We start from the raw sequence: 21,442 nt of genomic DNA, 5'->3' as shown, positions 1-21,442 counted from the left end.
TCGCCTCCTCTTCATCATGGTTGTGTCCCACTCCCGTTGATTCTTCAACCACATTTTTGTTGGTTGTGTGTCTCCTCTTGTTTGGCCCTTGGCCTGTTGCGTCAACGCACTGATTCCATAGCTCCAAAAACTTGGAGACCATCAACACACCGATGCACTGTTCACCAGTGACTGGAGCACATTGTTTGGTGGGTCAAAAAGTAACAGGATCTTCTTTTACCATGAGAGCGATCAACCTGAAGCTGGGCTTTGATATGGCAACCTCACTGGCTCGACTTCCACATCTGCGGGAAAAGCTTGTGTGTTTTCAATCTGTGCCAGCAACTTGGATATATCCTTGGAGGACTTGAAGATGACTTGTACAGTGGCCAGGTGACCGGTCTAGCAGTGGTCGAGCAGGCGTTTCAGTGTCTCCCCCTTGTAATGAACTCTAATGGTGGGCTTTCTTACAAATTTGTAAAGAAGATTACAAATGTTGAAAGAAATCTCAGATGGCATCCTTGGAGGAAATGGCATGTCCCACCACCAGATGAAGCTGGTGGTAGAAGTTTCTGCACTCACCCATGCTTCCCCGACATCACAGAGGCTCCGTTGTAGACTTTACTCAGGATTTTGCCCGTTCTCAGTCCAGCCTTGGTCTGTTCTGTGATAACAGTTTCTGTGAGAGTTTTGGCATCACCTGCATCTGCAGTGGCTATGGTTAGAATGCGCTCTTTTATTTCATAGTTTCCATCAACAAACAGAAGTACGATTGAAATGTTTTCACAGCCGTGGAGTCTCTTGTTCGATCCACTTTATAGAAGAAAACGAGTCCCCTATTACTTCCCCGACAATATGCTCGGTCACTAAGTTGCTCATTTGTTTTATTCAGTCGTTCTGGACGTCGTGGCTCATGTAGGTTGCGTTGTGCGGAATGGTTGGTGCTATCTTGGCCACTTCTGGGTCATTTTGGGGGGTATACTCAAACAATGACAACACCCCACTGCCTTTCTCTGTCATGCGTCATGATCTATTCTTAGAGGGAGTTTATTAACGGATAAAAATGCAATAATGTCAACAACAGAGCCAAGGTAATATCTACAAAGGTCAAGCTGATCCATGTTAGCGCAGGAAGTATCCACACTGGTTGTCTCTTGGTGCATTTCTCTCTCCCTCTACATAGCCCTTACATGTTAAGTGTTCTTTCGAGGTGGCAGGTGTGTTCTTTTTCTGTCTCTAATGCATGCTTCCAATAACAGAACCCTTTAATGGTAAAGGTGGAGTCTGATGACACAGACGTGCTGGACTGAAATTTGCGGCGGGGGAAACAAAAGACTAAGTCAGTGTAACACTCGTCTTCCTCCTCTTCACAGGAGGAGTAGCAAGGATCGGAGGACCAATGCAGCGTGGTACGTGTTCATGATGAATTTATTAAACACAGAACACTAAAACAAAAATAACAAAGAGGACTGTTTCGTTTCGTGTCATTTGGTCTGGTGACATACACAAAGACAGAAAAGAATCACCCACGAAACACAGGTGGGAAAAGACTACCTAAGTATGATTCTCAATCAGAGACAACTAACGACACCGGCCTCTGATTGAGAACCATACCAGGCCAAAAGCAAAACACAACATAGAAAAACGAACATAGACAACCCACCCAAATCACACCCTGACCATACTAAAACAAAGACATAACAAAAGAACTAAGGTCAGAACGTGACAGTCAGCTTGTACTGAATATTCTAGCCAATCTCGATTATGGAACCATGTATTAGCAAAAGACTGCTTCTTCCCTGAATACAACTTACTGGAAACACATCTAATATCACCCGATTGGGCTTCTCAACCCCAAGGTAATTTGGGGCTGCTTCTCTGGATGTGGCTCTGGCTTGTGTGCTTTAGCATGGCTATCAGCTGCTGCTGAGCTGGGTGGGGGCAAGGAGGCAGGTGGCGGGACTGGGAGGGGGGCTCCGCTAGCTTCACCATTGACAGAGACTAGGCTAGCCCAACTCTGTGGGCTGGCCACATTGCCATGATCGCCATCAATTGTAGCAGTGATTTCAACGAGTGGAGTTTCAGCGCCACTTGTTGCGGCAGATGATCCATTATTTTTAAACCAATTTCTAGTATCCATTTTGAAGGTAGCCAGACCTACTGATCACTGAGGCACACTGTTGTGTTTAACTAACGCTCCACCCACTACTAACTCGAAATGTAAAACAATAAATACGCTCATCTAAGTGGGCCAACACCTATTGACGTACCGCCATCTTATTAAATTGAGTGTTGAAATCAAAATGGCTACCTACGCTGATTAAGGGACGATGAATAACCTGGATACTGTACATACTTATTACTAGGAAATCCACTAAAATGTATTTTGTCTAACTTAAGGGTTGAATATACAGAAGATTAAAAGTATAAATGAAAATGGGGAACATTTACCCAAAGAGAAAACATAGGCATCATCCTTCAGGATTAAAATAAATCGTTATCATCCACAGAGGCCTTTCCAGTAAGGAAGGCAGTGTATTGGAAATGTGTTGAAAGTCTAGGGCTGTGTCTCAAATAGCACCCTATTCCCTACATAGGGCTCTTGTAAAAAATAGTGCACTTTGGGCCCTGCACTACAAAGGTAGTGCACTATATAGGGAATAGGGTGCCATTTGGGACCAAGCCTAGATGGATGTCAGTATAAACGAGACCTGGGTATACTCCATTTGGATGGCGGCTAAAATTAACACTGTAATTGGTCCATTTCAGAGAAAATTGTGCTCTGATTCATGGTGTCCATTGATACGTGTGTGTGTGTGTGTGTGTGTCCTTCTTCAAACCCCTCTGCCTTCGCCTGACCATTGCAGCTAATGCACAGTAAGAATTTATGGTGTCATGACTATGCTAAAATTGCACACAGAAAAATAACCAGTGCATTCACTTTTAAGGGCAAACACTGTTGTAAATGACAATCAAATGTGGTATTTTATTAGGATCCCCATTAGCTGTTGCAAAAGCAGCAGCTACTCCTCCTGGGGTCCAACACAAAACATGAAACATAATACAGAATGACATAATACAGAGCATCATTAGACATGAACAGCTCAAGGACAGAACTACATACATATCAAAGCACACACACAAACTATCTAGGTCAAATAGGAGAGAGGCGTTGTGCCACGAGGTGTTGCTTTATCTGTTTTTTGAATCCAGGTTTGCTGTTTATTTGATCAATATGAGATAGAAGGAAGTTCCATGCAATAAGGGCCCTATTTAATACTGTACGTTTTCTTGAATTTGTTCTGGATTTGGGTACTATGAAAAGACCCCTGGTGGCATGTCTGGTGGGATAAATGTGTGTGTCAGAGCTGTGTGTAAGTTGACTATGCAAACAATTTGGGATTTTCAACACATTAATGTTTCTTTTAAAAGAAGAAGTGATGCAATCGGTCTCTGAACTCTCAGCCAAGAGAGACCGGCTTGCATTGTATTTATATCAGCCCTCTGATTACAATGAAGAGCAAGACGTGCCGCTCTGTTCTGGACCAGCTGCAGTTTAACTAGGTCTTTCCTTGCCCCACTGGACCACACAACTGGACAATAATCAAGATTAGACTAAACTAGAGCCTGCAGAACTTGCTTTTTGGAGTGCAGTGTCAAAAAAGCAGAGCATCTCTTTATTACGGACAGACCTTTCCCCATCTTTACAACCATTGAATCTATATGTTTTGACCATGGCAGTTTACAATCGAAGGTAACACCAAGTAATTTAGTCTCCTCAACTTGTTCAACAGTCACACCATTCATTACCAGATTTAGCTGAGGTCTAGCACCAACCTCTTGAAGCTAGGGGGCACAATTTTTGTTGTTGTTGAAAAATAACGTTCCCAAAGTAAACAGCCTATTTCTCAGGACCAGATGCTAGAATATGCATATAATTGACAGCTTAGGATAGAAAACACTAAAGTTTCCAAAACTGTAAAAATATTGTCTGTGAGGATAACAGAACTGATATTGCAGGCGAAACCCTGAGGAAAATCCAATCAGGAAGTGCCCTTCTGCTCCTTTGCATGCCTATCCTCCATTTAACCTCTTGCGACGAGCAAACCCGTATCCGGGAGTGTAATCATAGACTCAAATGCATTAGCATAACGCAACGGACATAAATACCCCTAGAAACTTTTCCTATTCATGAAAATTGCAAATGAAATGAAATAAATATATTCAAACACAAGCTTAGCCTTTTGTTAACAACACTCATCTCAGATTTTCAAAATATGCGTTACAGCCAACGCTAGACAAGCATTTGTTTAACTTTATCAAGGCATAATGCTATGCTAGGCTCTGCTGGCAGCAGGCAACATTTTCACGAAAATAAGAAAAGCAACCAAATTAAATCATTTACCTTTGAAGAACTTCAGATGCTTTCACTCAGGAGACTCCCAGTTAGATAGCAAATGTTCCTTTTTTCCAAAAAGATTATTTTTGTAGGCGAAATAGCTCCCGTTTCTTTATCATGCATGGCTGAGAAATCGACCGGAAAATGCTATAACTATAACGCCAAACTTTTAAAAAAATTTGCTCCATAATATCGACAGAAACACGGCAAACGTTGTTTAGGATCCGTCCTCAAGGTGTTTTTAACATATATATTCGATAATATATCCGTCGAGGCAATTGGTTTCTCATAAGAAACTATTGGAAAAATGGCTACCTCAGTATTTTACGCAAGGTTTTCTGCGGGAGACACCATGTGACCACATGCTATATATGGTCCCTTACAGCCATTCTTCAATGGAAATGCCTAAAAAGACGTCACAATACTGTAGACACCTTGGGGAATACGTGGAAAACGTAAGCTCATTCGTAGCTCATTCACAGCCATATAAGGAGTCATTGGCATGAGGCGGTTTTAAAAAATGCGGCACTTCCTGGTTGGATTTTTATCTGGGTTTCGCCTGTAACATCAGTTCTGTGGCACTCACAGACAAGAAGAGTGTCTTCTTTCCAAAGCTGTCAATTATATGCATAGACGAGCATCTTTTCGTTACAAAATATCTTGTTTAAAACGGGAATGTTTTTCATCCAAAAATTTAAATAGCGCCCCCTAAATCCAAGAGGTTAAAGGGATATCAACCAGATTCCTTTTTCTACGTCTTCCCCAAGGTGTCTACAGCCTTTAGACGTAGTTTCATGCCTTTGTTGAAGAATGAGCGTAAATGAGCGCTATTTCCGGTGGATTTCTGAAAATAACTTGACAAACGGAGGTATTTTGGGTATAAAAATAATCTTTATGGAACAAAACAAACCTTTGCTGTCTAACTGGGAGTCTCGTCAGTGAAAACATCCGAAGATCAAAGGTAAACGGTTAATTTGATAGCTTTTTTGATTTTCGTGACCAAGCTTCCTGCTGCTAGCTGGACATAATGCTATGCTAGGCTATCGATAAACTTACAAACGCTTGTCTTGCTATCGCTGTAAAGCATAATTTCGAAATCTGAGACGACAGGGTGATTAACAAAAGGCTAAGCTGTGTTTCGCTATATTTCACTTGTGATTTCATGAATATGAATATTTTCTAGTAAGATTATTTGACCGTTGCGCTATGCCAATTAGTGTAGTTGCTGACAATTCTCCAGGATCCCGGATGGGTAGTTCCAAGTTTAAGGAATGATTTGTACCAAATACAATGCTCTTAGTTTTAGAGATGTTCAGGGCCAGTTTATTACTGGCCGCCCATTCCAAAACAGGCTGGAACTCTGTGTTAAGGGTTTCAGTGACTTCATTATCTGTGGTTGCTGATGCGTATATCGTTGAATCATCAGCATACATGGACACACATGCTTTGTGTGTCCACATATTCAATCAATCCTTATCCCAGTCTGCTGTTCCCACATGCTTCAAGAGGGCCTCCATTGTTCCAGTTCCCAAGAAAGCTAAGGTAACTGAGCTAAATGACTATCGCCCCGTAGCACTCACCTCCATCATCATGAAGTGCTTTGAGATTCTAGTCAAGGATCATATCACCTCCCTCTCCTTGACACCCTAGACCCCACTCCAATTTTGCTTACCGCCAAAATAGGTCCACAGATGATGCAATCACACTGCCCTAACCCATCTGGACAAGAAGAATACTTATGTAAGAATGCTTTTCATCAACTACAACTCAGCATTTAACCCTGGGTCTCGACCCTGTCCTGTGCAACTAGGTCCTGGACTTCCTGACGGGCCACACCCAACTGGGGCCCCACAAGGGTGCGTTCTCAGCCCTCTCCTGTACTCCCTGTTCACCCATGACTGAGTGGCCATGCACGCCTCCAACTCAATCATCAAGTTTGCATTACCAACAACGGCGAGACGGCCTACAGGGAGGAGGTGAGGGCCCTCGGAGTGTGGTGTCAGGAAAATAACCTCACACTCAACGTCTACAAAACAAAGGAGATGATCGTGGACTTCAGGAAACAGCAGAGGGAGCACCCCCTATCCACATCGACGGGACAGTAGTGGAGAAGGTGGAAAGTTTTAAGTTCCGCACGGACAAACTGAAATGGTCCACCCACACAGACAGTGTGGTGAAGGCACAACAGCGCCTCTTTAACCTCAGGAGGCTGAAGAAATTCGGCTTGTCACCAAAAATACTCACAAACTTTTACAGATGCACAATTGAGAGCATCCTGCCGGGCTGTATCACCGCCTGGTACGGCAACTGCTCCACCCACAACTGTAAGGCTCTCCAGAGGGTAGTGAGGTCTGCATAATGCATCAACGGGGGCAACTACCTGCTCTCCAGCACACCTACACCACCCGTTGTTACAGGAAGGCTAAAAAGATCATTAAGGACAACAACCACCCGAGCCACTGCCTGTTCACCCCGCTATCATCCAGAAGGCGAGGCCAGTACAGGTGCATCAAAGCTGGGACAGCGAGACTGAAAAACAGCTTCTATCTCAAGGCCATCAGACTGTTAAACAGCCATCACTAACATTGAGTGGCTGCTGCCAACACACTGACTCAATCTCTAGCCACTTTTATAATAAAAAACTAGATGTAATAAATGTATCAATAGTTACTTTAAACTATGCCACTCTATATAATGTTTACATACCCTACATTACTCATCTCATATGTATATACTGTACTCTATACCATCTACTGCATCTTGCCTATGCCGTTCGGCCATCGCTCATCCATATATATTTGTATTCTTATTCATTCCTTTACACTTGTGTGTATAAGGTGGTTGTTGTGAAATTGTTAAATTACTTGTTAGATATTACTACATGGTCAGAACTAGACCGTTCTCAGATTATGCTTTTTCCGTAAAGTTTTCAAAAAATCTGACACAGTGGTTGCATTAAGGAGAAGTCTATCTTTAATTATGTGAATACCAGTTGTATCTTTTATCATTGTTTATTATGAGTGTTTCTGCAAAAATCACCAGATGTTTTGGAATCAAAATATTTCTGCACGTAACGCGCCAATGTAAACTGAGATTTGTGGATATAAATATGCACATTATCGAACAAAACATACATGTATTGTGTAACATGATGTCCTATGAGTGTCATCTGATGAAGATCATCAAAGGTTAGTGATTAATTTTATCTATATTTCTGCTTTTTGTGACTCCTATCTTTGTCTGGAAAAATGGCTGTGTTTTTTTGACTTGGCTTTGACCTAACAATCATATGCTGTGCTTTCGCTGTAAAGTATTTTTTTTATTTGACACGATGGGTAGATTAACAAGATGTTTATCTTTCATTTGCTGTATTGGACTTGTTAATGTGTGAAAGTTACATATTTCTAAAAAACATTTTTGAATTTCGCCTTTTCAGCGGAATGTTGTCGAGGGGTTCTGCTAGCGGAACGCCTGCACTAGAAAGGTTATGTTTTTTCAACAACAGGTTATGGTCAATAATATCAAAGGCTGCACTGAAATCTAACAGTACAGCTCCCACAATCTTCTTATTATCAATTTCTTTCAACCATTCATCAGTAATTTGTGTCAGTGCAGTATGTGTTGAGTGCCCTTCTCTATAAGCAAGCTGGAATTCTGTTGTTAATTTGTAAACAGAGAAATAGCATTGTATTTAGGCAAACACCATTTTTTCCAACGGTTTGCTAAGAGCATACATAAGCATGCTGAAAGTCTGTTGTTAATTTGTTTATAGAGAAATAGCTTGGTCAAACACAATTTTTTCCAACAGTTTGCTAAGAGCTGGCAGCAAGCTGATAGGTCTGCTGTTAGAACCAGTAAAGGCCGCTTTACCACTCTTGGGTAGTGGGATTACTTTGGCTTCCCTCCAGGCCGGAGGACAAATACTTTTCTCTAGGCTCAGATTAAAAATATGACAGATAGGAGTGGCTATAGAGTCAGCCACCATCCTCAGTAGCTTTCCATCTAAATTGTCAATGTCAGGAGGTTTGTCATTATTGATCGTTAACAATCGTTTTTCCACCTCTCCCACACTAACTTTACAAAATTCAGACTTGCACTGCTTTTCTTTCATTATTCATTTTTTTTTATACATGAATATAATTGTTCACAGTTTGTTGTGGGCATTTCCTGCCTAAGTTTTTCCACTTTGCCAGTGAAATAATCCCAAAAAATAATTGACGACATCAAATGGTTTTGTGATGAATAAGCCATCTGATTCGATGAAAGATGGAGTTGAATTTCTGCCCATAATTTCACTTAAAGTACTCCAAAGTATTTTTCCCATCATTCTTTATATCATTCACCTTGGCTTCATAATAAAGTTTCTTCTTCTTTTTGTTGAGTTTAGTCACATAATTTCTCAATTTGCAAGAAGTAAGACAAATGTACAGCCAGACTTATTAGCCACTCCTTTCGCCCCATCTCCTTCATACAGTTTTTCAATTCCTCATCAATCCATGGAGCCTTAACAGTTCTAACAGTCAGTTTCTTCTCAGGTGCATGTTTATGAATAATTGGAAGAAGCAATATCATAAATTAATCAAGTGCAGCGTCTGGATACTCCTCATTAACCTCTCTTGGGTAGGGGGCAGTATTTTGATGTCCGGATGTAAAGCGTGCCCAAAGTCAACTGCCTGTTACTCAGGCCCAGATATGAAAGGATATGCATATAATTGGTAGATTTGGATAGAAAACTCTAAAGTTTCTAAAATGGTTAAAATGATGTCTGTGAGTATAATAGAACTGATATGGCAGGCGAAACCCCGAGGACAAACATCCCAGAATTGTTTTGGGGCCTATCACTATTTTCAATGGCTATCACTTTTATTATAAGGCCAAATTCTCCCAGATTGCAGTTCCTAGGGCTTCCACTAGATGTCAACAGTCTTTAGAAAGAGGTTCAGGCTGGTTTTTGGAAAAATTACCCAGAAGTTGTAGTTTTTCTAGGTGGCTCACATTTTGGCTGTAGTGTTTCCAAGCGCGTGGAAGAAAGCACGTACTTTGGTATTTTTCTCCGGTAAAGACAACAACGATTCTCTGTCTTAAATTTGATTGTTTATTTACCTAATGTTTGATTATAAACGTTGTTTGACTTATTTGGAAAAGTTTATTATTAGTTTGGGATTCAATTTGTATGCATTTTGATGGAGGGAAACTGGGTGGATTGTTGACTGAAGCACGCCAGCTAAAGTGAGTTTTGTATGGATATAAAGAAGGACATTTTTTATATTGCTATTTCTGACTTTTGTGTCGCACCTGCCTGGTTGAAATGTTTTTCATGTGTTTGTATGCAGGGAGCTGTCCTCAGATAATCGGATGGTTTGCTTTCGCCGTAAAGCCTTTTTGAAATCTGACACAGCGGCTAGATTAGCAAGAAGTAAAGCTTTATTTTGATGTATAACACTTCTGATTTTATGAAAGTTAAATATTTATAATACTGTAGTTTGAATTTCTCACTCTGCAATTTCACCGGATGTTGGCCAGGTGGGACGCTGCCATCCCACCTGCCCATAAGAAGATAATCACATCAGACCAACAAATATTTTTAACATCATCCACATAAGAGTCACAGCAAAATCTTTTGTATGATATCTTATCCACTATTTAAGGCCCAGCTGTTGAAACTTTGGCTTTCCTGTATATAGCCACTATATTGTGATCACTGCATCCAATGGGTACAGATACAGCTTTAGAACAGTATTAGTAAAAATGGGATCAATACATGTGGATGATCTTGTTCCTGTAGTGTTTGTAAACAACCTGGTAGGTTGATTAATAACCTGAACAAGATTACAGGCAGTGGTTACAGTAAGAAGCTTCCTCTTGAGCAGACAGCTTGATGAAAACCAGGTCAATATTCAGGTCCCCAAGAAAGTAGACCTCTCTGTTTACATCACATACATTATCAAGCATTTCACACATATTATTTAGATACTGGCTGTTAGCACTTGGTGGCCTATAGCTAAGCAAAGAAAAGGCTTTAGATGTGCCAAGTGAACCTGCAACACCTGAATAACACATGACATAAGATCTTCTCTAAGCATTACAGGGATATGGCTCCTCCCCCATCAGCATTTCTGTCTCTTCTATAAATGTTATATATATATATATATATGTATAGCTACTGATGTATCAACAAATTAATTATCTAAGTGAGTCTAATATGGCTAATATATGAATGTTATCTGATGTTAGTAAAGTTATTGATTTCATTAACCTTATTTCTAAGGCTACATATACAGTTGAAGTCTTAAGTTTACAAACACTTAGGTTGGAGTCATTAAAACTCATTTTTCAACCACTCCACAAATTTCTTGTTAACAAACTATAGTTTTGGCAAGTCGGTTAGGACATCTACTTTGTGCATGACGCAAGACATTTTTCCAATAATTGTTTACAGACAGATTACTAAACTTGTAATTCATTGTATCACAATTCCAGTGGGTCAGAGGTTTACATACATTAAGTTGACTGCCTTTAAACAGCTTGCAAAATTCCAGAAAATTATGTCATGGCTTTAGAAGCTTCTGATAGGTTAATTGACATCATTTGGGTCAATTGGAGGTGTACCTGTGGCTGTATTTCAAGGCCGACCTTCAAACTTAGTGCCTCTTTGCTTGACATCATGGGAAATCAAAAGAAATCAGCCAAGACCACGGAAAATAAATTGTAGACCTCCACAAGTCTGCTTCATCCAGCAATTTCCAAATGCCTTAAGGTACCATGTTCATCTGTACAAACAATAGTACGCAATATAAACACCATGGGACCACGCAGTCGTCATACCGCTCAGGAAGGAGAAGCGTTCTGTCTCCTAGAGATGAACGCACTTTGGTGCGAAAAGTGCTAATCAATCCCAGAACAACAGTAAAGGACCTTGTGAAGATGCTGGAGGAAACAGGTACAAAAGTATCTGTATCCACAGTAAAACAAATCCTATATCAACATAAACTGGTCCAAAACCGCCATAAAAAAAAGCCAGACTACGGCTTGCAACTGCACATGGGGTCATACTTTTTGTAGAAATGTCCTCTGGTCTGATGAAACAAAAATAGAACTGTTGGCCATAAATACCATCGTTATGTTTGGAGGAAAAAGGGGGATGCTTGCAAGCTGTAGAACACCATCCCAACCGTGAAGCCCGGGGGTGGCAGCATCATGTTGTGGGGGTGCTTTGCTGCAGGAGGGACTATACTATCAAATACTAATTGAGTGTATGTAAACTTCTGACCCATTGGGAATGTGATGAAAGAAATAAAAGCTGAAATAAATCATTCTCTATTATTATTCTGACATTTCACATTCTTAAAATAAATTGGTGATCCTAACTGACCTAAGACAGGTAATTTTTACTAGGATTAAATGTCAGGAATTGTGAAAAACTGAGTTTAAATGTATTTGGCTAAGGTGTATGTGAACTTCTCACTTCAACTGTATTAATATGGTCTATTTTCAGCCCTTTCCTGTGTAGCTTATCAGAGATAGACATCATATTGAAAAGAGCAGACAAAGAAAGAGTAAATATATACATTCAGCAGTCCATTAATAAATTGGTGTGTGTGCTGCGGGGTTGAGGCTACGAACCCATAGGCTTGGCTCTCTCATCCCTTCCAGGCTTCTGGGAGGGTGGAAAATGAGCCTGTCGTAGCGGATGTACGCCCTCATGCAGCTATCATGGCTGGGATCAGTTCTTTCCTCTTCTGGCGCACAGCTTCAGGATAGTCCTCGTTGAGGAAGATATACATTCCTCTCAAGTCCTTGGCTCTTTCCAGAACAGCTACCTTGTCCTTGAACCTCAGGAACTTGACCACTATCGGCCTGGGCCTATCACCTAGACCGGTGGTGAATTTTCCAGTCCAGTGGGTGCGCTCTACCTCAATCTTCCTGTGGACCATCTTCAATTTCTCAGAGATCATTTTCCCCACTTCGTACTCAGACTCCATCCAGGTCTCATGTGGAGATTCTGCAATTCTGTCCACAACCATGTTGTTTCGCCTTGATTGTCCCTCTGATTTTATCTGTCATTGTTATCAAGGATTCACACACAGAACTGATGTCCTCTCTCAATGACTTACAGATTGCTGTCATCTTTCCGTTCTCCTGTTTCAACTCATCGAGCTGACCCTGGGAGAACTGCAAATTGTTCTTCAGGTCCTGGACCTCTCTGCTCAGGTCGTAGAATCCACCAGTATTTGGACGAAACACTTGAAACTATTTTCTTGTTGTTGTAACAACTGCTTATAGGTCTCTTTTTGTTTCTTTAAAAGATCCTTCACGTGTGATAGAGAGACACCACTGACACTGTCCTCAACGGTACTCCCGCCGGCTTTGGTCTTTGTCATGGTAGCTAGCAATGTATGTTAGGCTGTTACCCTTTGCAGTTCCAGACAGGGCAGGTCACGGGGAAAATTGAAAACAATAAACAGCAGGGATCTAGACGGCCACAAACCCGGGACAATCCGCGGTCCCTGCCACAATGGCTAACTGCGTCGCAGGCTGCGTTCAAGAACACCTCGCTAACTTGGCGTCCAGCTGGCTAGCATTTAGGCTGCCAAATAGCTTCTCAGACCCGTCCTTGGTCAGCAGGATCCCTGGAAAGATACAAGCAGTCCCAGCAACTGGTGCCAACTGCGTCGTGGGACCCAAAATAAGAAGCTAGGTAGCTACCAAGAACTTTCCAATATATTGTAAACAACAAACTTCACAATCAAACAAAACCGAGCTCTTCCTCGTTCCGAGTGAAGATCCAGTGAAGGGGGCTTTACCATTCTTGGGTAGCGGAATTACTTTTGCTTCCCTCCAGGCCTGATGGCAGATTCTCGTAGGCTTAGATCGTAGATATGGCAAAAAGTGGGTGTAAAACATTTGTTGGTATAAAGTAATACTGGATTGTGGTGGTAACATCTAGGGTAAAGCTGATTATAGAATATGAGCAGGCCTGATGTTGACAAAAAGGTGCATTCATTCAATAAAGTTTTATTGAATACTTATGATGAACTTCAATATGCATTCAAATGGAAGGTTCGTCTTAGAATAGAATAAGAATAGCATATTGAATATCAAATGAAAAAGCACTCCGAATGTAAGTGTAGTATACTGCAAGCCAAAACCTTTCATAAATCTTACACGTCCCTTACTTAGGCAAAAAAAAACGTAACACCAGAACAGTGGTGATTTCAGCACCATGGACAGCACACTCAGAGGTAGACGGTCTACACGTCTTGCCTGCCACCCCACAGATTTTAGACATGTTGATTGCAGCTTTGTCATATGGCAGACGCACCTCCAGGAAACAAATGTATGTTCAATAAAAATGTTGACCGCGTGTCATCGTGAATTTCCCCGGCAAAAAGCCCATGTGTGTCTGTCAACGCTATTGAATTTAGAGGAGAGGTATTAAACTAATGTTTCCACCTGTGCTTGAGTTCAGAAAACATTTGGTTGGGAATACTGTGGGTTTAATAACTAGGCTACCGCATACACTTGGGCCAAGCAATAGGTGTAATTAAAAAGCAGTTTTGGCTGTAATGTATATATTAACTAAGACTGTTCCGCACGTTCTTCACCTCGAGTCTGCCATTAGGAGAACAGTAGCACGAGGGGATATTAAAAGAAAGACAATCCTCTTACTGCGGTTTGTGTCTGTGTGCGCGTGTGTCTGATCTAGAACCAGGGAATACTCTCTTTACCAGCTTCACAGGCCGTTGATTTTTATTTCGACCTGACCATCAGCTAGTTGAAAGAAGGGTGATAGGTGGTCGGTGTGCAGTCTTTTGTCATGGTTGTAGATACAATTGTATTATGTCTAATAGACTGTCTGTAATTGCATCTGTGAATTGCATCTGTGTTCATGTCAACGTCCCATTTCATATCAAACCAAATTTGCTCTGCATGTACAATTTAAATGAGGCAGGCCAAAACAGGTTGTAAAAACAACAACTGGCTAAAACCATTCAATATTGCCCTGTAAAAATGACTAGCTTGCCTAAAGATATAAGCCATAATAAACATAGATCCAATTTTCGGTAAGAAAAAGCCTGTAAAACAATAGATTAAAATGACTTTACAAGGTCCAACCAAAATTTGACTTCCGCTTTGAATCCAAACCCTCTGAAAGACACATATAGACATGTTTTTGGAGCAGAACTCACACTGTGCGCCCAGGGAGCTGTTGTTTTGGTAAGTGCATTGCTCAAGGGCACAACGGCAGGCAATGGCATCTAGGATTTGATAACAGCAATAACAGTTGCCTCATTTCCGAGGGATTTTTCCCATCGGACCCGGGATTCAAACTGGCAACCCAGTTGTTGGCTCGCCTCTCTAACTGCTAGGCCGCCCCTAGCCTAGGCAGTTTCCCTTTTTCAAGCTTTTGGCCAAAATTCCATTATTAGTCTACCTGGAGTCTATAAATACAAGCAAGGCCCTAAAAATACCCGCTCTTAAATAGAAAGGATTGGCTGAGTATTATCTCTACTACTGTAAACGCAGGCATATAGGCTACGCCACAGCCTAAAAACGCATCGTTGAGCACGAGTAGGTAAGAGAATCACCGCTATATCGTTCGTGCTGCAGTGAGCAGGGCATTCCCCATCTCACCATCTCCCCTTCCCCTGACCTTGCAGAAAAACACGGTTTTGACACACAACTTGAATTAAGGTTATGTATTTAATTGGGCTATGAGCGAAATGTAAATGAAACGACACAAGCATGCCTCGAAATGGAGGAGGCTGATCTTTAACACCGAATGAAATGTTTCAGACATCGATATGACATTTAGTTGACGTGTTATTCCTTATAAGATTGATGTAGGCTCATTCCCATTTGACAGGCTTCATAAAAGCAGTGTGTTGGCCTCTAACCTCAAAAAAGGCCCAACCTCCGTTCTAAGGGCCTTCCGTTCATTTAGTTCGTATATTAAAGTGGATACTGTAATGGAGCCTTCAAAGCCTCGCTGTGAAATGGCAGTAGGGGATAATATTGCATTCGCGACATTACAATTGTCGCCATGCATCTAGCCTAAATGCAGAGGCTAGAACATAAATGCTGTTATAGTCAAGCAAAATATATCAGGGAAGGTATTTTAATCATGAGACATATTCACTTATCCGTGCACGATTAGCCTACGCCGACTACAATTTCTACACACATCCATCCATACACCTGCTCCTCCCAGCTACCCGAGAACAATCCTTGGACCGCTCCTCTGGGCACAAACGCGGTTTAGCACAAAGCAAAAACAACTTGATACACAGGATGTCGATTTGAAATGTGTTAAACGCTTTACCTTTTCCTGCGCCCTGCTTAGCCGTTTCTGGACGTTTTTGGCGAAAATCCCCGTCTTTATTTCGGCCATGGCTGCTGATACTGCAACGGGATGAGCGTCGCTTCAGTTTAGCACCTAGGACAGAGAAATGATGACGGACTAGGAAGGAGGGGAGGATCAATTCTTAAAGCCACAGTACAAAAATGCACACACTCAACCAAACGTCCCAGTTTAGTATAATGATTATTATATGTTCTGGTTTGAATATTACGATTAGTTATAATGTATTTATCATGACAAGATATCAACATGATGCCTAGCTGGACCAGGATATTGTTATCCCGTTTCTGCTTCAAACAGACATACAATGTAGCCTATAGGCGCAGACTTGCTCCAACCCTGCCCCCACTGTACATGTCGCTTGCTTGTGAACAGCGAAAACACTTCTGGGTTGCGTCAAAGCTTTCGTGGACATGAGCCCATGTGGATAGTCTTATGTAGAAAACATACAGTACATGAATGAGTGGTAGGCCTAAACAAATACCCCTCTGCCTATATGATTAAATACATAGGCACTACTTTCACATTCCGTGCCTTTTAAAACATGAAAAGTCAACGCCAAAAGCTGAAAATATCGTGCTACAATAATAGCCTACATATAATTGCAGTTGCAATTGTAAATGTAGAATGTGTACATCAGATGTGTATGCAGTGATACAGAAGGCATATGATAAGGTAATATTATATTAAACTTATTCTGAATGTGGCATAATAACTTGAATAATTTGTTATTATTCGTTCTATTGGCACCCCATTCCAAGTACTGTAGGTTCCCAATTAAGATGACTCTAAAACTTGAGCTGTGTGTGTGTGTGTGTGTGTGTGTGTGTTGGGGGAGGCCTGGGGATGGTGTTGGGGGAGGCCTGGGATTCCACATCAATCCCTATCCTAGCCCCTACCTAGGTGGAGCATGGTAGCTCCATCTTGCACTCTGATAGACCAAGTGGAATTGTTTCCATATTTTGGACACCTGTCCAATCCTTTCAGATATCCACACGTGGTCAGGGACGTGACCATGAACCCGATGGTCACTCTGATAGAGCTCCAGAGTTCGTCTGTGGAGATGGGAGAACCTTACAGAAGGACAACCATCTCTGCAGCGCTCCACCAATCAGGCCTTTATGGTAGCGTGGCCAGACGGAAGCCACTCCTCTGTAAAAGGCACATGACAGCCCACTTGGAGTTTGCCAAAAGGCACTTTAAGACTCTTAGACCATGAGAAACAAGATTCTCTGGTCAGATGAAAACAAGATGACACTCTTTGGCCTGAATGCCAAGTGTCATATCTGGGGAAAACCTGGCACCATCTGTACGGTGAAGCATTGTGGTGGCAGCATTACGCTGTGGGGATGTTTTCAGCGGCAGTGACTGGGAGATTAGTCAGGATTGAGGCAAAGATGAACGGAGCAATGTACAGACAGATCTTTGATGAAAACCTACACCAGAGTGTTCAGAACCTCAAACTGGGGCAAGGTTCACCTTCCAACAGGACAACAACCCTGAGCACACAACCAAAACAACGCAAGGGTAGTTTCAGGACACGTCTCTGAATGTCCTTGAGGGCCCAGCCAGAGCTCAGACTTGAACCCGATTGAACATCTCTGGAGAGACCTGAAAATAGCTGTGCAGCAACACTCCCTATCCAACCTGACAGAGCTTGAGAGGATCTGCAGAGAAGAATGGGAGAAACTCCCCAAATACACATGTGCCAAGCTTGTAGCGTCAAGGCTGTAATCGCTGCCAAAGGTTCTTCAACAAAGTACTGAGTAAAAGGTCTGAATACTTATGTAAATGTGATATTTCAGTTTTTTTTATATATCATTTTGCAGAAATGTCTAAAAAACCTTTTTTGCTTTGTCATTATCGTGTTTTGTGTGTAGATTGATGGGGGGAAAAAACGATTGAATCCATTTTAGAAAAAGGTTGTAATGTAACAAAATGTTTAAATACTTTCCGAATGCACTGTATACGTGTATTAAAGTAGTTGTCACGACTTCCACCGAAGTCGGCTCCTCTCCTTGTTCGGGCGGTGTTCGGCGATCGACGTCACCAGCTTTCTAGCCAACGCCGCTCCATTTTTCATATATCCATTTGTCTTGTCTTGTTTCCATACACACCTGGTTTTCATTTCCCCAATCAATCTACTTGTATTTTACCCTCTGTTTCCCATCATGTTTTGTGTGTAATTGTTTCATGTTATTTGTGGTGTTTTATTACGAGCTTTACTTTTGTTATGTTCCTTGTTTTGAGCGCATTTGATTTATGTAGTGCTCTCGTTTTGGAACAAAAATAAAAGTGTGCCTGTTTACATCACTCTACTCTCCTGCACCTGACTTCGCCTCTTATACACCCGATGACAGTAGTAAAAAGTTAAGTATTTGTTCCCATATTCATAGCACACCATTACTATACTGTATAAAAATATAAACGCAACATGCAAGAATTTAAAATAATTTGCAGTCAACTGAAATTAATTCAGTAGAGACCCTAATCTATGGATTTCACAACTGGGAATATGGATATGCATCTGTTGGATACAGATGTGACCACCATTTGCCTCATGCAGCGTGACACATCTCCTTCGCATAGAGTTGAACAGACTGTTGATTTTGGCCTGTGGAATGTTGTCCCACTCCTGTTCAATGGCTGTGCGAAGTTGCTGGATATTGGTGGGAAATGGAACATGCTGTCGTACACGTTGATCCAGAGCATCCCAAACATGCTCAATGGGTGACATGTCTGGTGAGTATGCAAGCATAGAATAACTTCAGCTTCCAGGAATTGTGTATAGATCCTTGTGACATGGGGCCATGCATTATACCATAACACCTCATGTTGATCTTAAATTGTAGGCAGCAGAAGATTTGGGCAAATGGAAAATCTTTGTGTTACAGAATAATTTTCCGCCCAAAACATTAACATCAAATAATGGACACTGGGACATTATATTTACACATCTGAATGTTGGGAATGATGAGAGATTGAATATGGAAAATGAATGTCTATTTTGTGATTAAAATTGTTATAAAGACATTTATAACGAAAATATTGTAACTTCAAGAGCTTTTACACTGTGTATATCAGGTTTACATTCTTTAAGTTTTGTAGAAAATATCAAGGATAAAGAGAATGTTTTTGTGACGATAGGATTGTGACTTTATTTCTCTAACGAGATCATACTAATTCTGATACCTTGCCTTGAAACTATCCACACCCCAGGGAGCCCAGAGAGTGTGTGAGAATGACAAAATTCCCCCTGTTTTACCCGAGGATATAAGAAGATTGAGTTAATAATTAACATATCAGACTAAAACGGACCACAGCTGCAGCGAGGTCTACGATAGTCACAACGCCGGAACGCAACACAAGTTTGAAGAAGACAAAGGAACCTCTTAACAATCAATGTTACGGCTGAGTAGCTGTTCTAAGCACTGTATTTCAGGAGATTAATTTAAGTAGGACCATTCTGTTATTCTCTTCAAATCATCATGTCCTAAAGTGCTCTCATCACCACTCTGGGGATCATCGACATGGCTGATTAGCCATCCTCAGGAGACCACTCTTCCAGAACGAGTGCAAGTAAACAGACAACTAAGAAGGACATTGTGACCTCCTGTGGACAATCAGAGACTTACACCATAGAATGAAGGAGAAGGCCATCCGAAATAAGTGGAACCCTTTCCACGAAGGCCTGGGTCCAACAGAGATACCTGACGAAGACATTCAACACGTAAATACATGCATTACTTCTTACCCAAAAGAGCAGCAGTTCGGGGCAAGGTATTAGTGTTATTGCGAGTGTAGTTCTCAAATGTATCCAAGTGTTGCTTCTCTTTCTCTCTTGCTCTTTTTCTCCCTTTAAATCTCCATCTTGTGTAACAAGTGTCATATTGTGCTAGTCCGCTACGGACTTGTCATCGTATTAAGTTTCCAATCAATAACCTATACTGTGTGTGTGTGTGTGTGTGTGTGTGTGTGTGTGTGTGTGTGTGTGTGTGTGTGTGTGTGTGTGTGTGTGTGTGTGTGTGTGTGTGTGTGTGTGTGTGTGTGTGTGTGTGTGTGTGTGTGTTATGTTATCTTATGTTATCATTTAGCTTGTTAGTAAATAAATAATCAAATAAATTTGTGTGGTATGGAATGATCAGTGAGACCCTGGTTTGTGCAGATTTACAAAGTCTACGACGTTCAGAATGAGACTAATATGAGGGAATTATTCATTAGTGACTGTTATGATATCTACATATTCTTGAATTAATTTGGGAGACACTAACTCATTAAAAAACTTTTCCCATGGTGCCGCCAAATTCCTAATGAGTTAATTGTTACATTATTAATTTAATCGAGTATCAATTAAACACATTTAATTGATCAAATAAGTCATCAGATTAATGATAGTCACTTCACAACATATTGGAGCCCCGTGCGAGGAATCTAAGATAAAACTAGGCTTTACTGTTGAATTCAGTCTATAGGAATTGTGTAGCAAGATACGTTATACACCAATAGTGCTGTAGGCAGGAGATGGCATGTGTGGATTGACTCCGGTGTTGTATATCTGACGAAAAGTCAGTGTGTAGGGGATTTAATGAATGCTACGAGCTAGGAAGTATGGGCCAGCCGATGTTGAGGTATTCTGAGGAATAGACTAGTTGGGCCAAACGTAGTACTATTTCTGTCTCTCGCATTTCAGGAGTGAGTAGATTCGGTCATAAATTTATTTCTTGAGCGAGGACAAATGGGCCAGCCAATTTTGTCAATTTTAGTAGATATAGTCGTTTGACCGAAACTGACTTATTATCTCTCCATCAGTAGTGTGAGTAGACCAACGGCAGGTATTTTCTGTTACCTCGTGTTCCGGTACAACAGTGCTAGTGAAGGAAATGCCAAAAAAGGTTGAACGTGACACATCACTCTAGTGGTGTGGGGGCTGTGCTTTGGCAAAGTGGGTGGGGTTATATCCTTCCTGTTTGGCCCTGTCCGGGGGTGTCCTCGGATGGGGCCACAGTGTCTCCTGACCCCTCCTGTCTCAGCCTCCAGTATTTATGCTGCAGTAGTTTATGTGTCGGGGGGCTGGGGTCAGTTTGTTATATCTGGAGTACTTCTCCTGTCCTATTCGGTGTCCTGTGTGAATCTAAGTGTGCGTTCTCTAATTCTCTCCTTCTCTCTTTCTTTCTCTCTCTCGGAGGACCTGAGCCCTAGGACCATGCCCCAGGACTACCTGACATGATGACTCCTTGCTGTCCCCAGTCCACCTGGCCATGCTGCTGTTCCAGTTTCAACTGACCTGAGCCCTAGGACCATGCCCCAGGACTACCTGACATGATGACTCCTTGCTGTCCCCAGTCTACCTGGCCATGCTGCTGCTCCAGTTTCAACTTCCACCTGACTGTGCTGCTGCTCTAGTTTCAACTGTTCTGCCTTATTATTATTCGACCATGCTGGTCATTTATGAACATTGAACATCTTGACCATGTTCTGTTATAATCTCCACCCGGCACAGCCAGAAGAGGACTGGCCACCCCACATAGCCTGGTTCCTCTCTAGGTTTCTTCCTAGGTATTGGCCTTTCTAGGGAGTTTTTCCTAGCCACTGTGCTTCTCCACCTGCATTGCTTGCTGTTTGGGGTTTTAGGCTGGGTTTCTGTACAGCACTTTGAGATATCAGCTGATGTACGAAGGGCTATATAAATAAATTTGATTTGA

General features: G+C 41.6%; 1 protein-coding gene across 14 annotated transcripts in view; it reads right to left on the bottom strand.

The window, feature by feature from the left end:
• The window catches only part of amph (amphiphysin), a 131,944-nt gene extending 116,104 nt beyond the window's left edge, over positions 1–15,840 (bottom strand). For 12 of the 14 annotated variants that reach the window (XM_020467690.2, XM_020467691.2, XM_020467692.2 and 9 more), the window contains exon 1: positions 15,702–15,823. In XM_020467690.2, the coding sequence (XP_020323279.1) occupies positions 15,702–15,770 (69 nt within the window). In that variant the 5' untranslated portion in view covers positions 15,771–15,823. Of the gene's footprint in view, positions 1–15,701 lie in introns of all 14 variants that reach the window. The other 2 variants (XM_031810759.1, XM_031810751.1) reach the window with 2 other exon arrangements.
• Positions 15,841–21,442: the final 5,602 nt, after the last annotated feature.

This window comes from Oncorhynchus kisutch, linkage group LG30, assembly GCF_002021735.2.
Source record: "Oncorhynchus kisutch isolate 150728-3 linkage group LG30, Okis_V2, whole genome shotgun sequence".
Taxonomy (NCBI): domain Eukaryota; kingdom Metazoa; phylum Chordata; class Actinopteri; order Salmoniformes; family Salmonidae; genus Oncorhynchus; species Oncorhynchus kisutch.
This window is presented reverse-complemented; position numbering and strand designations above follow the sequence as displayed.